This window comes from Pipistrellus kuhlii, unplaced genomic scaffold (assembly GCF_014108245.1).
Source record: "Pipistrellus kuhlii isolate mPipKuh1 unplaced genomic scaffold, mPipKuh1.p scaffold_m20_p_7, whole genome shotgun sequence".
NCBI lineage: Eukaryota > Metazoa > Chordata > Mammalia > Chiroptera > Vespertilionidae > Pipistrellus > Pipistrellus kuhlii.
The window spans coordinates 39410844-39430333 of record NW_023425573.1 but is presented as its reverse complement, the minus strand read 5'-3'; the positions used below and the strand labels follow the sequence as shown (position 1 = coordinate 39430333).

General features: G+C 37.4%; 1 protein-coding gene across 7 annotated transcripts in view; it reads left to right on the top strand.

Annotated features, from left to right (window-relative positions):
- Positions 1–17851, top strand: part of DCAF17 (DDB1 and CUL4 associated factor 17) — a 34936-nt gene extending 17085 nt beyond the window's left edge. For 3 of the 7 annotated variants that reach the window (XM_036421077.2, XM_045575364.1, XM_036421081.2), the window contains 9 exons: positions 66–155; positions 2321–2425; positions 2718–2823; positions 5032–5174; positions 9199–9308; positions 12004–12091; positions 13552–13635; positions 15746–15901; positions 16712–17851. In XM_036421077.2, the coding sequence (XP_036276970.1) occupies positions 66–155; positions 2321–2425; positions 2718–2823; positions 5032–5174; positions 9199–9308; positions 12004–12091; positions 13552–13635; positions 15746–15901; positions 16712–16849 (1020 nt within the window). In that variant the 3' untranslated portion in view covers positions 16850–17851. Of the gene's footprint in view, positions 1–65; positions 156–2297; positions 2426–2717; positions 2824–5031; positions 5175–5999; positions 6450–6518; positions 6842–7683; positions 7687–7981; positions 8011–9198; positions 9309–12003; positions 12092–13551; positions 13670–15745; positions 15902–16711 lie in introns of those variants that run through there. The other 4 variants (XM_036421078.2, XR_004984867.2, XM_036421080.2 and 1 more) reach the window with 4 other exon arrangements.
- Positions 17852–19490: the final 1639 nt, after the last annotated feature.

Here is a 19490-nt window from a genome sequence, read left to right as displayed (position 1 = left end):
GCTCAGGAAACAGTGTTTTTGAAATACCCTTCAGAGCTGCCTGTAACTTTAGTCTTTCCTTTTAGGCAGGCCTTCCACAGCCTGTCTTGCTGTACCTTGCAGTGTTCCATGTTCTACCTTTTTCACTCATAGGGATTCTGGAGATCAACAAAAAGGTAAGCACTCATTTCTAATTTGTTTATTAGGTATGATTAGAAATGTTCCCCTGACTATAAAAAGCTTGCTGACCTAGTTTATTTTCTTTCAAAATATATGAGAACATTTAACATGGGAAGAGAGCCTAATCATTCCTTCATCTTTCTGCATGCTTTTATGTCTCTCGTGTGGAAAATGTTGAATAGTGGTCACTAACAAACCACTATTTTATAAAATTATGAAATGAGTAAGGTATTTTTCCAGAGGACTATTCCCATTAAATGAAGGTGAAAAGCTGCAACAAAAAAGCCTCATTTTAATTGCAGAGTATACAATACATCTAAAACTTATGATACATAAACAAGTCTTATAATTTATGTACATTTCCAACTCATTAAATTTCATGTTTTATTGTTATTGGTTTGTGGGTGGTTATATGGGAGGAAAGAAGAACAAATTTCTTTTGAGTAAAGGAATCAATAGCCTCCCAATAGAGAACAGATTTTGAAGGTTCACTAGTATTCATTAGCAAACAAGATGAATGTATTTTTTAAAGTTTATATTATATAAGCATAATATACTAAATTGCATAAAGGCTGAAGAATAATAGTTATTGTTTTGTATCAAGCACTTTGAACATTTTATGACATTATAACATAATGTATTCAAGTAGGAAGTTAAGCAGGCAATAAATGGAGGAACTGGAATTTTAATCTAAATTTGACTCCAAATTACAAACCAAATTTTAAGGTAGAGTGGCTTTTTTATTATAGCACTCAGTAATTGAAACTATGTTTGTATCACGCAAACATAGTGGGGACCCAGGGTCAGTAAAAAAAAAAAGTCATGAGCTAGTCAAGATCAAAGCAAACTATAATTTTCCTTCTAAGAGATAACCAAAACACATAACTCATGAACATAATTGTCCTCCTTGTGCTTGTAGATTAAGTAATTGTCTATTCTAATTACAGTCTACAGCAGGAATGACCATGTAATAAAGTCATAAATTGTTTCTATTCGTTCTCATATGTCTAAGATTCTCATTTGAGGAATATGGTTTCAATGTGCTTACTTGGAATTGAAGTGTATCTTTCACTTACCGTGCATGGTCAGGCTACCCAGGGCCCAGAGTTGGAACGTACTTTAAGCTATTTATTGGGGCAGTAAATCTTTACTAAGTAACTTGTCTTGAGTAGAAATAAAAAACACATTTTCACTTAATCTCTATTCTTTTTTTAAAATATATCTTATTGAGTTTTTACAGAGACGAAGGGAGAGAGATAGTTAGAAACATCAATGAGAGAAACATCGATCAGCTGCCTCCTGCACACCCCCCACTAGGGATGTGCCCGCAACCAAGGTACATGCCCTTGACCAGAATCAAACCTGGGACCTTTCAGTCTGCAGGCTGACGCTCTATCCACTGAGCCAAACTGGTTTCAGCTCTATTCTTTTATTGCTGTAAATATTTGTCTATGCTAGCTTTTGTTAAATATTAAAATAGGCATACGATCAAGTTCTTCATTAGAACTTCAATGGAGAATCACGACCACGTCCACTGCACAGAAACAGAAAGGGAGCAATGAACCAAAGTCTTACTTGAATTAGCTAGGTTAATGGCTCAGAAGGTGGTTAGTCTTTAACTTGTTTGATTTTTACATGACTAAAAAATTAAACACTATCAAAGATTAAAAGAACAAGGTGATGACAGAGACCTGGAGCTGGCTGTTTCTTATTAGAATTACTTCTTAGATCCAATCTCTCCCCCTCTAGTTAGCTAAAAAATTAAGTCTATCAATAACATTTTAGCATAAAGAACAGGTCCCTGGCAGGCTATGCATGGTAGAGTAAATATTTATTTAGAATTAGATGGATTCGTGTAAAGCTATATCCATGAGGAATACAATTTGTCATTAAAAGATATTGACAAAACTGAAGCAAATGGATGAAGCAGATGAAAGCTACTGCATCTCCATTAGTGTTTCAGTATGAGACTCCAGTGGCTTACCACTCATCCCTAATAACACCTTAATTTCAAGTTTCTAAATTATATAGTTATCTTACGATGTGAGGCAACAGTATTGTAGTGGTAACCTGAATATTAAGCAAACGCATAAACCGCTGTGAGCACTCAGAGGATTGGCCTTCTGGTCTTTTCTCAGGTGATATCTGCCTTTCCCCTCAGATTTTCGGGAACGTTACAGATGCTACCTTATCTCATGGAATACTGATTGTGATGTACGGCTCAGGACTGGTCAGACTCTATAGCTTCCAAGCCATCACTGAACAGGTAGAGCAAACTGGAATTTGCCTATTTTAATTAACTTGAAGTTTGGACTGACATATGGTGTTTTTAATGACATGCCTTTAAAGTAAGACACTTGTGTAAATTTCTAGTCTACAAAAATTCAGGAAATGCACAAAGACAAAATAACCTTTAAGAGAGGGGTGGGAAGATAAACATAAAGGCCTGAATAAATACAGACATTTTCTGTCATATACATGTGAATTTAAATTTTTCTCTCTCCAGACAGCAATAAGTAGGTGCTAAAGACACCATTTTTGTTTTGTTTTGTTTTTAGTTCATGCAACAGAAACTTGACTTAGGGTGTGCATGCAGATGGGGTGGGACTGCTGGAACTGTGGGAGAGGCTCCTTTTGGCATTCCTTGTAATATTAAACTCACAGGTATGGCTACTATATAGTATTTTTTCATCTTTAAAAATAAGTAGTCGTGTCAGTTATTAATTGTAATCACCCAAATGTTTTTCTTATAATTTAATTACAAACTCAACTCATTTACCCTTATACAGCATATTGCTATTGAATACATGTCAAGAAAAATCTATCATTCATTCATTGAACCGAAGGCTTGGAGATGCTGGGCCTTGCTTGGCCAGAGATAAATGACCTTTGGCAAGTCACTTGACCTCCCTAGTCTGGATTTCCTTATCTGCAAAATGATGAGTTGCAGCAAATGTTACTATCTTTGCCCCCTCTTCACTTACTGTTTTGCAATTATACAATTTTACCTACTTCTAAGAAAGGTATTTTCCAAGGAAAATGTAATTACCATTCTATCTGAATATAGAGCTTAGACATAGAAAGAACCTTCTAGTATATTTAATGATTGACAAAGCACAAAAATAAAATTATATTCAATTCTGTAAATATAATAAAAATATTTAACCAGCTTATCAAATTCAGCAGTGTATGTTAAAAGAAATAAACCACGACTGACCAGAGTTTATCTTGGGAATACAAGGATGTGATTTAATATTTGGAGAAAGATATTAAAACCACATGAGTAAACTTAAAAATTATATATTATATATATATGTTTTTATTGATTTCAGAGAGGAAGGGAAAGGGAGAGAAAGATAGGAACATTAATGGTGAGAGAGAATCATTGATCAGCTATCTCCTACATGGTCCACACTGAGGATTGAACCGGCAACCCAGACATGTGCCCTGACTGGGAATCAAACCCTGACCTTTTGGTTCATAGGTCAGTGCTCAACCACTGAGCCACATCAGCCAGGCAAAGCAGTTTATTTTTACTACAGAAAAAATAGAAAATGAAATTAAATGAAATAGAGAAAATTTAAACACTCATAGTTCTACCGTATGGTGATAACTGTCACCTGTGGATAGCAGTAAATTGTGTTTATGAAGAGGTCTAATAGAGCACACATTTCTAAAATAACATGAGTAAGTGGTCTCCCTACGATTAGCCCTTTACTGACAGTGGTGGCCTCATAAACCAAAGATTAAACTCTCAAGTAAAAGGGTAAAAAAGGAATCATAGATGAGCCACTTGCTCAAGCAGACCATGTGGTGCTTCACAAGGCTGCCCAAAAGGAATTCTGATCTTCTGAAGATGCTGTGCCTTCCGCTTATGTATTTCTGTACGAGTAAATCCGTTACCTCTACCTAAAATTAATTGTCATCGAAGAAGCCTTAGAAACAGATATGGGCATCCCTCAGGGATACTGTGAGTTCAGTTCTAGACCATCACAATAAAGCAAGCACAGGCATACCTCAGAGATATTGTGAGTTCAATTGCAGTCCACCATATAAAAGCAAGTATCACAATAAAGTGAGAATCTTTTTGCTGGTGGAGGTTCTTGCCTTCAGTTTATAAAAAACGCAGCACCTATGAAGCACAATAAAGCAACATGCAATAAAATGAGGTATTATTTTATTTCTCATGTACTGTCAATCTCCAAAAGTCAGTGACTGACTGGATGTATCTAAACTCCCTCAAAGTTAACTTGTCTAATAATAATATAGTAGTACTGGCTATTCTTTAAAAAAAGCTTCCATTGTGACAGGGCTATCCTAACTGCTTACATTCATTGTACTAATATCACTTCCACACTGGAAATCCTAAGCAGGGCTGTTCTTGTAAGGTTTGGTAAGTTTAACCTGTTAGTCTAGATTATGGAATATGTCTTCTTCACGTTTAAAGGAATTATTAGACCTAATTATCTAGCAGGATTGTTATGAGAGTTGGAAATAGTATCTAACCCAGTCTTGTACATGGCAGATGCGTCGCAGTAAATGGCAGCTGCTTTTATTGGCTGTACTTTGTCATTTTTCCATCATAAGCACCTTCAGCCCACTTTTATCTCCACTCAACTACAGATCACACTTACCCCGAAAACAGATGTGTAGAAGGTTGACTCATAGCCTAACATTTGTTTTCTACCAACTTTCTCTTCTCTTAGCAATAAGCCTGTTTCCTGATTGTTTTTTATTTTCTTGAACACAGTAATTCTTCATTAGTGGGAACTCATAGATGATGCATGCAAAGAAAGGTTGAACTCAGTTAATGAATGTTCCAAAGCTACCTACAACAGAGAGCTAATAAATTCCTTTTGCCCATGTCTACAGACACGCCACCACTGCTCTTTGAGGTGTCCTCCCTGGAGAATGCCTTTCAGATTGGAGGCCACCCTTGGCACTACATCATCACACCTAATAAGAAGAAACAGAAAGGAGTTTTCCATATTTGTGCCCTTAAAGACAACTCCTTGGTAAAGCATGAGTGATCAGACCTTTCAGTAGTAAATTTGTATCAGAAATTCTTTTTTCTCTGCTTCTCTAATAGGTTCACACTCCTGAGTTACTTTTTATTTATTTATTAATTTGTGAATAATGTGTAATACAGAGGAGTACAAAGAACATAGCAAAAGCTTGTGTGCCCTACTGGGAATTTAAAAGCATTAATATTTGAAAATCCTTAGGGCACCAGAGATCACTTAGGTGTTTTTTCTTACCTGTCTCCCAGCAGGGGATTCCATGCTTCATGGGGGGAATCAATGAATATGTTCAGGCTGCCTCTGAAATTGCTGGTGGAATGTGTTGTTGGTTCTGCTTTTTCATGGTTTGTTGCTCTTTGCTTTCCAGAACATAACCAGGTAAAATTCTGGTGTTCACAATGTAAGCCATGAAACACTGACCTTTCAAGGCTGTTCTTAAATTATTTATGGCAAAATAGGAAAAAATTGTACATGGTAAGACAAAAGAAATTTCTATCCAGTAAATCTATTTTTCTTCATTTTAAAAAGTGATTTGGGCATTGATTTATCAATTAATAAATATCATTTAGGGCCAAGTATGTGCCAGACATGGCTGGGACACATTTCCTTCTCTCAAGTTACTTACACTCTCGAAAAACACACTCAAATATGTGGATAAATTAGATGCTATCTGTTAAGTACAGTGATTGAGGGAAGTGCAAAAGAATGAGTGCACATTCCATCTTAGTTTTGTATTGCAGGTTTAGTTTTGTTTATTTCTGGAACTCAAATGAATTTTTTTGAGGCAGACTCAGCTTATTCCACACCCATCTCTCTCAGGATCTTGCTCAGTTGTTGTTGGGCCCAGAGGCTTCTAGAGTTCAGGTCACCGTTTTCCGTGCTGAAGATCGGCACAGTCTTGGGTTCATTTATCTATTTCCCTTGATGGCGTGGCCACCAGAGAACACAGTGTCTTCTGGTTTTCTTTTTGCAGGATTATGGTTCCCTCTGTTTTTTCATTTGCATACCTCATATAACAGCTCCTGTTTCGCCCCGCCCAGTGACATCCTCTTTTACGATGCATTCTTGAGGGGCAGTTTCCTGTCATGACAAGTCTGGTTTGATTGTTCACCTCTCAATCAGAGGACATCCTTCAGCTGACAGGATCTCGTGTATCTCTTTTTTATTTTACTTTTTCTCCCAGTATAACCTTACACAGTTTACATTGTGGATATTTAGTACATACTCTTCTTACATAAGAACTGATAATATATATTCTTTCGTGTGTGTGTGTGTGTGTGTGTGAGAGAGAGAGAGAGAGAGAGAGAGAGAGAGAGAGAGAGAGAGAGAGAGAGAGAGAGAAATGGCTTTCAATAATCATATCAAGCATGTCTGGCATGGGCTCTCCTTCTGTAATAATTGATTAAGATTATAACATTTAGTCAAATCTGTATTTTAATATATTCATAAATAATTGCCAAATCCAGGGGAAGCTTCAGTCCATTTGCTAGACAGCTTTATTGCAGTGACCTGATGCATATACCCATTACCTTCCACCTGTCAGTTGGAAGAGTAGATAATCCCAAAGCTCATATGCATCCAAACTAAAGAATTTAGTACATGTGTCAGAGCCTTCTAATTAACTGTGCTTTAAAATCTAGCATTTGAAATAAATTCTAGCATTTGAACAAATAAACACTGCGAAGTTGATTATACTGCATGTGTTTAATACAGAGATCTGATTTTTTTTTGTGTAGTGTAGATACTATAATAAAGAAAATAATCTCCTAAAGAAAGATATGTATAGTATGTACATATTTTATATTTTTTAAATATATATTTTATTGATTTTTCACAGAGAGCAAGAGAGAAGGATAGAGAGTTAGAAACATCGATGAGAGAGAATCATCGATCAGCTGCCTCTTGCATACCCCCCCACTGGGGATGTGCCCGCAACCAAGGTACCTGCCCTTGACCGGAATTGAACCTGGGACCTTTCAGTCCTCAGGCCAACGCTCTATCCACTAAGCCAAACCAGTTTCAGCTACATATTTTATATTAAAGGAGCATCTGGAGCTAATGCCATCATGGACACATTAATTTCAGTGGTTGCAACCAAGCTGCTTAATTGCATTGATATTCTTTTTTTTAAAATATATATTTTATTGATTTTAGAGAGGAAGGGAGAGAGAGAGAGATAGAAACATCAATTATGAGAGATAAACATTGATTGGCTGCCTCCTGCACGCCCCCTACTGGGGATCAAGCTCACAACCCGGGCATGTGCCCTTGGCCGGAATCGAACCTGGGACTCCTCAGTCCGCGGGCTGATGCTGTATCTATTGAGCCAAACCAGCTAGGGCTGCATTGATATTCTTATAAAATGTAATAATACTAGCTGAAACAGTTTGGCTCAGTGGATAGAGCATCACCCTGCAAACTGAGGGGTCCCAGGTTCGATTCCAGTCAAGGGCATGTACCTTAGTTGCGGGCACATCCCCTGTGGGGGGTGTCCAGGAGGCAGTTGGTCGATGTTTCTCCCTCGTCAATGTTTCTAGCTCTTTATCCTTCTCCCTTCCTCTCTGTAAAAAGTCAATAAAATATATTTTAAAAATAAAATAAAATAAAATGTAATAATACCATCATTATATGAGGATATTTATTAAATTCTGGAAATTAAAACTCATTCTCCAACTTGATACATAAAATGTGTTAAATTCAAAGTTTTAGAAAAGCATGGCATGTAAAGCACTTGTGACATAGTCCCAGCCTCCTGCTCCTGTCTCATGGCTGGGCACTCTTCCTTAATTTAATTTTGGTAGCTTCTCGTGTTCATGCACATACACGGTAGGTGGGTGAATACTTCTGTGCTTTTGAATTTGCTCTCTTCTTTCTAGTCATGTTCTGCTCAACCTGGAAGTTCAGTTTAAGCTTTTTTTCTTCCTGAAATTCTCCTCACCGGGGTTGAATGCTTGATCACTTTGGTTTTTACGCTGCCTTATTATTCTCTGCCTCCCTCTTGATTGTGGGCTTCTCAATGGCAAGGATTATGTTCAATTCACGTCAAGTACAAACGCCTAGAGTGACACCTAAAACATAGCATGCTGTCCATATATGCTACTGGAATAAATTCAGTAATATTTCACAAACTTTCATGAGTATCAAATAAGAAAGATGGTATTATTTTAAATGGGAAAAATTAAAGAATTTGAATGACTTAGATAAAGCTAGTGAAGTTAATGTACTAGTATTCATGCTGATAATGGTTCCTAGTGCTCCTGTGTGTAAAGCAAAACACATTTATGTGCATATGTGATAACATATCATGGAGGTATGATCTTTATTTTAATGTCTAAGTAGATTACTGTAAAATAAATGTCTCCACTGGCCTTAAAGGCTAAGCAGTATTAGACCATTTCCTCAGCATTCGAGTTTAATATCTGGCTTATCCAAGGAGGTCATATGACCTGTGTCTGAGATTTTAGGTTTGGTTACGTGTTTATTTTCATGTATCCACTCTTCTGAGTGACTGTTTATTAGGGATAGGGAAGGGAGGAGATTGCATGAGCATAATTATGGCAATGTTATAGAATAGAAAGTCCATGGACTTTGGAGTCAGATCTGCTGTTTAGTAGATGCTAAACACTGAGCAAATGATTTATATTCTTTGTTTCCTCACCCATAAAGTGGAGATAACAAAATATGCTTTGAATGTTGTAAGATCAAATGAAATAATGAATGTGAAACATCAGATGCTGACATAAAGTGGGTGTGCCTGAGATAAGGTAACTAAGAGATTTTTTGTGAGGTATAATGTATGGTACAAGATAAATCTATGAGATTTCTGAATTTAAATGTTTTGATTTCTTAAGTTTGAGTGTCCTAATTCAGCCCTTCTACACATCCCAGTTCAATTGGTTAATATTTTCTCTTCTCTGTACCTTTGACTTACTGATCTGTCACTGCTGTTAGATTTGAAAAATAAAAAATATTTTCCTTTCTTTTAATCTTTAGTCTCAATATTTCCCCCCAACTTTAGGCTAAAAATGGGATCCAAGAAATGGAATGTTGTTCTCTAGAATCTGACTGGATCTATTTTCATCCTGATGCTTCTGGAAGAATAATACATGTTGGCCCAAATCAAGTCAAGTGAGTATTTTCATTAGTTACTTTAAAATTAAAAGTAGCTTTTGGTAGCATTGACTGGGATCTTTATTTTTGTGCCAGCTAACTACTGAGCAAATTATGGAAATAATTAGCTGCCTATAGGGTGCTTCCTCAGAGACTGACATTTGGAAAACCTGACTATTCCCTCAGCCTCATCATTACTGTTTGTAAATATTATCATTAAGTTCTTCAGTGGATGATATATAAGTAAAGAGGATGGCAGATTGGCTCATCTTCATCAGGTCTTAGTTCTACAGGATTATTGAAAACAAAGATGATTTGTCTTTGATCTAAATGACAGCCTTGCCGTAGGAGAACAGATTGTGTGAAGTAAACCTTGTTAACCCATATCTTCCAAGAGTTGCCCTCTCCTTCCTTGAAACCCTCTTCGTTTGGCTCCTCTGACACCACAGTTCTCCTCAATGTGTCCCCCTCTCTGTGATCTGCCCTTAGTATACAAACTGTGTTAGATGTCCTCAGGACATCTCACTCTTCTTTTCTCTCTCGAGAATTCTGTATTCCCTTGGCTTCAAAGATCTTGTATATAAAATCCCAAAAATGTTATTCTAGTCTAAATATCTCTCACCTAAGATCATGTTAGAAATTTGGAATCATTCTTGGCACTTTCTGACTTTGTCTTTCATCAGGGTACATAAACATACTTAAAACATTCACATCTATATTCTCTCCTTCTCCCTCTCCTTCTCCCTCTCCCTCTCCCTCTCTCTCTCTCCCTCTCCCCCTCTCCACCTCTCCCCCTCTCCGTCAATACAGTTCATTTTGCTACTAAACATTTCTTAAATCTGCCTCTTTCTGCCCTTGGCCACTGTCATCATCTTGGCCAGACCATTGTCACCACTGGCCTGGACCATAATAATCTAATAGTGTACTTATAGAACTCCAAAAATCCATTTTTGTACTTTTTAAGTCTGTTTTCTTCTCAGCAGCTAAGAGTGATTTTTAGAAACATTAACAAACACAAAAACCTGACCATATGAATTCTGCTTTAACCTTTTTATGGCTTCTTGTTGCTTATGGCATTGTCTGAAAGACCTTACTCTGACTCAGCTCACTTCAGACATACTCTTTTCAGAAAGGCGAAGACCTGTTCCCTCTCTTTGGAGTTGGCTTCCCTTTGCTATTCTTCTACCTAATATCTGTTCATATTTAATGCCTGAGCTTAAATGTCCCTTTTACACTGAGTCCTTTCCTGAAACCTTTGTTGGATTAGCTCCTCATCTTCTTTTCATTGCACCGGCTATGTAATCTTCCTCTGTAGCACTTGGAGCAATTTAAACTAATTATTTGTGTGAATATCTGTTTTAATATCTAGACTTGGAATCATGAGCTCCATAAAAACAGGGAAAGAATCTGTTTTTCTGAAGCCTCTAATCCCAGCACTGAGCACAGTGCTTAGCCCAGACTGAGGTGCTCAGTGAGTGCTTATGAATAAGAGGGAGTGTCTGCTCCAATTAATTAGTCGGCTTCTCTGGACTGAGGATAAGGAGGATGACTGGTCTTAATGAAATAAGGTTGTGAACTTTTATAAAAGTTATAAAAACTGTGACTCAGCTTTCCTAAACCTTACTTTTAATGTATGTTACCACCCATCTCTTAATATTAGTTTAAGAAAATGAAGTCCACAGAGAGTGTGCGCCCTTTGCCAGGTTTAATAGATAGGCACTATACAATGTCCGCACTAATTAAGATAGCTAGCTGAGTAATTTAAAATTAATCTGATTTCTTTGTCTCTGACAAACTCTAAGGCTTCTGGCTCTTCCTGGCCACAGTCACTGCTTCTCCCTGCTGCTCTCTTTGCCTGCGCTTGAAACTTTAAGCTTTGAAAACATTGTGCTTTTGAAGTTTGTTAGTGCTGTGAACAGATTTTTGTGTAGGTGGTGAGCAAATTATTTTCTCTTGATCCAAGGAAACCACTCAGAAAACCCAAATCTTTAATCTTTACATATAATACTAAGAAAAAAGAAAAGTATTGAGTCATTTGCAGTTCTTAAATATTACTCTTTCATGAAAACTCTTAGTTCAAACATAGTTGCTAATCCAGTCTGTCTTATAATTAACTTCAAGTATTATTCATTGATATCTCATTTTATCTTCAGAAATGAAAATGTAAATATCTACAGGCATACCTCAGAGATATTGCATTTCAGTTCCAGACCCCAGCAATAAAGCAAGAATTGCAATAAAATGAGCCTTAATCTTTTTGCTGGTGGAGGGTCTTGCCTTCAGTTTGTAAAAAAAAAATCTGTGAAGAGCAATAAAACGAGGTATGCCTGTATTAAAATGCCATTGTTAAAGTAAAAAAAGTTAAAGACCTGTTGCAGGATGGCAGAGATGAGGTTTTGTGTATGTGTGTGTTTTTAAGTAACTTTCATTAAGCCAGTTTGGAAGATTGCTTAAGCCTGAGCATGCTCATTACCTACCTCAGTAGCCCTTGTCACCATTCCTACATTTTCGGTTTAACAAGATCCCTGAATTTGAAAGAGTTTATGGACACCTAAATAAATGGATGTTAGTATTTCAGACTAATCAGGAGAGAAGAACTAACTCAGTGTTGTTTTACTATAATTTTCATTTGTTGAGTTTCACTAGTTCATCTTTGGCATTTTGATGATGAGTTGAAGTCTTAGGTTCTTAGAATCCTTTTTTCTCTTTTCAGAGTTTTAAAGCTAAATGAAATAGAAAATAATAGTGGCCAGCATCAGATCTCTGAAGATTTTGTCATTTTGGCCAACCGGGAGAACAAAGTAAGTCAGGAGTACTTTAAAATCCTGTGTTTATCACTGTCTTTCAATGTAGGAATAGAATAATGCAGATGTGTTTGCCCTTTAGTGTGGCTGACATGAACAGCACAAGTTTATAAAAGTCTGTTCACTTTGTCTATGTGGATAGCTGGTCTTAACCCCATGTACATAGGAGATCTGGATTATATTGAATACAAGAGGTCCAGTGCACGAAATTTGTGCATTGGGGCCAGGGGGGTGTCCCTCAGCCTAGCCTGCCTCCTCTCCAGTCTGGGGGACTGCTGGCTTCCAACCACTCACCTGCCTTCCTGCCTGATTGCCCCTAACTGCTTCTGCCTGCCAGCCTGATCACCCCCTAACCACTCCCCTGCCAACCTGATCGATGCCTAACTGCTCCCCTGCCGGCCCGATTGCCCCTAACTACCCTCCCCTGCTGGCCTGGTTGTCCCCAACTGCCCTCCCCTACATACCTGGCTCCCCCTCCCCCCAACTGCCCTCCTCTACAGGCCTGGTCGCCCCCAACTGCCCTCCTGTGCAACCCAGTCATCCCTAACTACCCTACCCTGCAGGCCTGATCACCCCCAACTGCCCTCCCTTGCAGGCCTGGTCCCCCCAAACTGTCCTCCCCTGCAGGCCTGGTCGCCACCAACTGCCCTCCTGTGCCACCCAGTCATCCCTAACTGCCCTCCCCTGCTGGACATCTTGTGTCCACATGGGAGTGGCCATCTTGTGTGTTGGAGTGATGGTCAATTTGCATATTACCTCTTTATTATATAGGATTTTTTTAAAATATATTTTTATTGATTTGGGGGAAGAGAGAAACATCACTGATAAGAGAGAATCATTGATCCGCTGCCTTCTGCATACTCCCTACTAGGGATGGAGCCTGCAACCTGAGCATGTGCCCTTGACCAGAATCAAACCCAGGACCCTTCAGTCTATAGTCCAACCCTCTATCCACTGAACTGAACCAAATCAGGGCTACATTGAGTATTTTTTGCTTATTTCTATTTCCTTTATGGATTTCTCTTTAACTTTTTATTGATGAGTTATTAACCTTTGGGTTTAATTCATTGCTTTGACTCCAGCTGGTTCCATTTCCTTTAGCATACAAATTAAGAGTATGAAGGAAATCTTGTAGAGGGAAATTTCCAAAAGCAGATCCACTCTTATTTTCTGTACTATATACTAACGCAGAGTCAGAAGGGAGAGTGAAGTAGTGAATCTGTAACCTTCGTATTTATTTTTGCCTATTTTGGTGTTTTATCCATTAAAAATTTTATAATAACAAGTATTTTTACTAATTGGAGGATCAAAAAGCTGATTCAGAATTTTATTAGTTGAGGAAAGAATTATGGATGTTGGAGAAGGGTTGGTTAGTTTTACCAAATTTGCTAATTAATTTTGTTATTAATTGCATATACTAGGACTTGTCACATCTTTTCTCTCTCTCCATATGATAGAATGAAAACTTACCCACTGTTACTGCATCTGGACGTGTGATTAAAAAAAAATTTAATCTTTTGGATGATGACCCAGAACAAGAGGTAATACTCTTGCCAGAGACAACAAACAGAATTAGTATGTACTTGCCCTGTGGGCTTTAAATTATTTTGTCCAACAGGGACCCTGGTGTAGAGATTGGAGGTGAGCTCCATGCAGGTTTAGTTAGTAAGACTGTGCTATTTCAACCAGTTCTTTCCCATTACCCTCTCTTTTCAGATTGGAATTATTCATAAGATTTTATTTGCAGAAAGGTTCATATGATTAAAATAACTTGAAAATACCATTAGCTTATTGTATTGTTTTGTTAAGGTGGACACTTTAAAGGGATATCTCTTAGAACAGTCTTGAGTTTTCTCCTTCTGACTTTATGGCTTTAACTTTATCTATTTATTTATTTTTACCTACTAAACATGGGTATGTTTATATTCATGGGCCAGGGAAGAGAGGTCATAAATCAGTTCATCCTCTGGCCTCAACTTGACATTACTAGTCACTGAGCTAACACATTTTTATCCTTTTTTTTTAATTATTGTTTTTCTTGATTTCAGAGAGAGTAAGGGAGAGGGATAGATTTTCTCAATGAAAGAGAAACATCATCATTCAGCTGCCTCCTGCATGCCCCCACCTGGGACTAAACCTCCAACCTGGGCATGTGCCCTGACCGGGAATCAAACCAGTGACCTCTTGATTCATGGGTTGACACCCAACCAATGAGGCACACCAATGGACTATCCTTTTCTTTTAAAGAGGCATTGGAAGGACTTTTGAAATCAACCGACAGTTACCATGCTGCAGATATAAAACCAATGCATAAATACTAAATCCATTTAGAGCACAGAACTATATTGTTTGTATACTATTTCTAGGTAGAAATATTAGAATAACCTTCTAAGGATAGTTTTTGAAAAAATTTTAAAATAGGTTGCAGTTGGCCCAGTATGTGGCTACTGTCAAAAAAGAAAAAATATATATATTTATTTTTTTGAACCAAGGAAATCTGTTGAGAACAAAGCAGAAAGCTACTCATCTTGTATAAAACACTGTAGTCGAGAAAGACATACCAAAACTACCCCAAGGCAGCAAGAATAATTTAAGGGGAAGGAGGTAGTAGCAAAGAGGGCTACTTTACACCATGAGATGAGAAAACAAATACTTTTAACCTGGAAAGGGAAAATGGAAAGGGGTTGTGACTAACATCTCTAAAAACACACCCAAACTTTGAAGTTTGACCAAGTTTAGATCAATGCAAAAAAGTAAGTGAAAAGGAACCACGGGTAATAAATCTATGTAAATGTGTATGTCATAGGTGGTAAAGGCAGAAAATATAAATGGGTTAACAAGACATTTGATCAAATGTAAGTGGAGGATCTGCATGCGGTGATTAAGAGAAATCTGTGTGCCTGCCAGGACATCTCTCTCTGGGCCATCCCTGATGGCGGGGCATGGGTCTGCTTCCCTGCGAGGCTGTGGGAGTCCCAGGTTTTCCTCCCAGTCTTTAATCTAACCCGTATCTCTTACCTTACTCCTGTTTTGTGGGTTTGATTTCATTTCTAAATATCCTTCCTCAAGTTTAAACAGCAATTTTGTTTGTTTGTTTGCTTGCTTGCTTTAAGGAACCAAGAAAGATTAAAAAAAAAAAAAAAAAAGTTTGACAAATAGAATCCTGAATAGTATATGATGGGCTATCAGTTCTTCTTGAAATGACTTGTTTTTTCTGTTGTAAGAATCTTCCAAGCACAGGGGGCGGTCTTCAGGTTTCAGACCTGGGCTCTATATATTTATTACTAGTTGTTTCTGGGAACCAGTGAACATGTGTCGGAGACAGTAATTGAATACCTCTTTTGAATTTGGAAAATCTCTGGTTTGCTCATAATAGAGAATTTCAGTTATAGTTTGGCTGAGATGTACATAGACTTGGTTCTGTTTGTCAAAATCTGTGGGATACTGTTTAAGTCTTGAAAATCTTGAAACTGGTGTTTTACTAGGCATATAAATAGAGAGACATGTTCCTCCCTATGTTCCCACCTACTCATTTTTTTCTACATATTTTCATAAGTAGTAGAATAGTTAAACTACAAATGTAGAGATAATCCTAACTGGATAACTAGATTTATCCTTCTTTTCCTTTGCCTTATCTGTCTATTGCCCAAGACTTTCAAAATTGTGGACTATGAAGATGAATTGGATTTGCTTTCTGTGGTAGCTGTTACTCAAATAGATGCCGAAGGAAAAGCTCACCTGGATTTCCACTGTAATGAATATGGAACTTTACTTAAAAGCATTCCGCTGGTGGAGTCATGGGATGTGGTGAGTAGAGTTCATGGAGTACAAAGTTGTAAGGGTTCCCTTTATAGGTGGCATTTATTGAAACAGATGTTTCTATTCTGTGTCAGTCCAAGTTCACCTAGACCAATGACCACATGAAAGAGGTTACTGGACTGCATGTAGGACAAAATGAGTACTTCTTAAGACTTCCTCCCCTAGGGAGCAGAGGATGTCACCTTACCAGTGGCTTTAAAGATAAAACTTTGTTTTTCCTAAAAAAAAAAAAAAAAAACTTTGTTTTTCCCAAGACATGTTGTCTATTTCCTTATCATAGTCCTTGGTTTTCTCTCATTTGAAAAGTTTGTTAATATTTTAAAAAATAAAAATTTTCTGTATTGAATCCCCCAGTTATTGAATAGAGACCATGTCTAAGAATGTAGTGTTTCTGGGCACTCTTAGAAGCATTTGTCTACTCTTCTGAGTATTATAGAATATAAAAGTTATAAGAAATGTTTTATCCAATTCTTATTTTATCAGTGGAGAATCTGAGAGGTTTAGCAATTTGCCCACCAAAGCATGGTGCAATAGTTGCAGTGTTGGCAATAAAATCTGGGTGTTCAGACTCCTAAGTTCAGGGCTCTTTTCACTCATGGCATTTTGTGTCATGCTTTTCTCGTAAGTAATCTGCATATCCACAAATAATTAAAAAAAAAATAAACCTTTTCTGGCAGCTATTTTGCCTTCAAGGGTGTATTTGGTATAGGTGCTGTGACATTTTAGGGACAAGTTGTGGGTGTGGTTCTATTCTAAACAGTGAAGAGGAGATTGCATTTGACCGTGTTCTCATTGCAGACATACAGCCACGAAGTCTACTTTGACAGAGACCTGGTCCTCCACATAGAACAGAAACCCAGCCGGGTCTTTAGCTGCTATGTTTACCAGATGGTGTGTGACCCTGGGGAAGAAGAAGAAACCACAAACAGCAGTTGAGAAAAAGAGTGAGAAATTTTTTAATTTTGAGATGTAACTTAAGAGACTTTTAGACAAACACCCCAACAACTGTGCCCAGTCCTCCTTTTTATTTGCATAGCAAGCTCTCCAGTGTTTTCCAGAAAAGATCCGTATTAACTCCAGATGGCTGTGACTTCTCTCTAAAGTCTTGCCATATGAGGAGGTGAGAGCTTCATTTTATGTAAGGGATTTTTAGCATGTCCTCCCCAGAGGTCTAGCATTTTAGAGATTTTAGCTAAGTGGCGATGAAAATATAAAATGTTGAGAACAGCTTAATTTTAATCATTGGGGAGAAGGCCATTGGTGAGGAGGTGTTTTACATAGCTCTTAAAGGGTAGTATAGAATTTTGGTTGGTAATACTAGAATGAAAGACAAAAAGAAAGATATAAACGATGAAGAAATCCTGTGTCCTCTCTACCATACTTTGCTTAAGGATGAGAAATGTGATCTGTAATATGAAAGCATACTTTTGAACCAAAGATGTATCATTATAGTTAAAAAGAAAATCTTACATATGTATCTGTATTTTGTATTTGTACTAATTATTTTTTCTATTGTTTTATTCTCTTAGCTTGATGTTCTCTTTATTTGTGTTTCTATCATAGACTAATGTAAAAGATTCCAAGCAAACTTTAAGTGAATTTTTTTCTAATATGTGGCCTGTTAGCTCTTAATTATTAAGAATGTTGTACTCATTTCACCATTCGGTCTAGTTGGTGTGTTCTCCAGTTTTGTTTAGGCACTACAGTAGAGTGAAGTTATTCTGGTTCGTACCAGTTTTGCTCTCTATAGAAGAGTAGATGGTTCCAGGAGTAGCTTGGGAACTAACTGATTAGATAGAAAAAAAAACTTTTGGTTTTATCTTGCTTGTGAAATGAGTATTTTTTCTTATATGTTAAAATTGATCTAAATATGATCCTTGAAATCAGATAATAATTCTTTAGCATGTTAAATAAATGCAACCTAAGTAAAAGGAGAAAGTATTTTTTTGTGCTTCTTGTCTGAGAAATCCAGTTGCTTGCACTGCGCATGTTCCATACATTTCTCTGATTCAGCCTCAAAAAGAAAAAATAACTAGTAAAAAAGGAGTGGGTGGAGAAAATAGCAGTAAAAATCATTGCTGTTTCTTATTAAGGTTAAAATAAGGAATTTTAGCTTGGATGGTTTACATAAAATTTCTTCAATTTTAGCTTGGTCCCATGTTAAGAATGATGTAAATTCTGCCCTTGAAGGTTGCAGAAAGATTTCAAGCTTATTACAATCAACAGGGTTGAAGGGAGAGAAGTATTAGCTATTCTGCAAGTCAAGTAATTAGTAGCAGAGTCCATAAATTTAAAAGCAGTAAAGGGAATAAACATAAAACTCTTTTGTGCAACAGAAAAGAAGATTATTAACATTTTAGAATAAGGGAAAATACTTATATGTGGGCTAAAAATATAATCTTTCTGAATATTATCCTATGTATTACAACCATTTGGGAAAGCAAAAGTGATTACCTCATGAGCAAGATGATAAAACTATCTTCATATATTAAATGTGAATACTTTTATATCCACTAATTGAAAAATTCATTCTCATTTTATGCACATTTAATAGTACTATTTAATATTTGAAGCTTTCAGAGCATTTTAGAGTCATGATCTGATTACAAAGTGGTTGAATAGCTACCATATGCTGGATATAGCCCCAAACTTCTAATTAGACACTAGGTAAATGGCCCTGCCCAGTTCATTTAAATCTGGAAAAGGGGGAATAGATTAAAAATACCAGAGAAAATAAAGAAATCAGTGCTGTGTGGGTTTCAAAGGAGATATCATTATAAAACCTAATCTTTGTTTCCAGAAGTGTCAGAAAAGGAGGTCCTAAGACTTGAATCCTGTCAGATTTTTTCCAAAAGAGGTTTGTTGAGTTTCTCCTTCTCCTTTAAGTTATTGCCTCCTTTTGATAAAATGCTAGCAAGGATTCCATCTACTCATAAAGGCATCTGACAAACGAGATTCCTGCCATTTTTTGAAAGAGTACAAAAAATAGTGCTGCCATCCTATTTTGGGTGTGTATGGGTATGCTTCTAGTCTAGATCTGAACTGACTATTAGGAAACTCCTTCTGTCTCCCACTGCCCAAATCAAACTAGACCAAGATCCAGATGCCACGTGGGCCAGGCAGGAAATGCACCTCCTGTGGAAGACAGTAGGGAATTGTGGGCCATGTAGCAAACAGGAGGGCTGTGCCCCAATCGAAAGGACAAGGACAAGCTGCTACTACTTAGTTTTAGGCACTTACAACATTGTGTGGAAATGTGGGCTGCAGGATGGTTAACAGGATGGTTGATAAAAAGATGGCAAACGGTACACAAGATAGCAAAGAATATGGAAATTTACAGATCACACATATGCCTGGAGATAATATAGCAAGCTTCCCCAAAAAGTAGAGGCTTCCCAGCTCCCTGCAGGGTCGTACAGTTGCTCATTCTGCCACCTGCCAGGTGTGAGTCTGCTCTTCTTTGGGAGTGAAGGGAAGTTGTGGTTAGCCTCCTGCCTTACCTTAACCCTCCTGTCTACCTTAATGTGTTAGAGACGGTCACTGTGTGCCCGCCTTCTTAACAGGTGCTAGTGCCCAG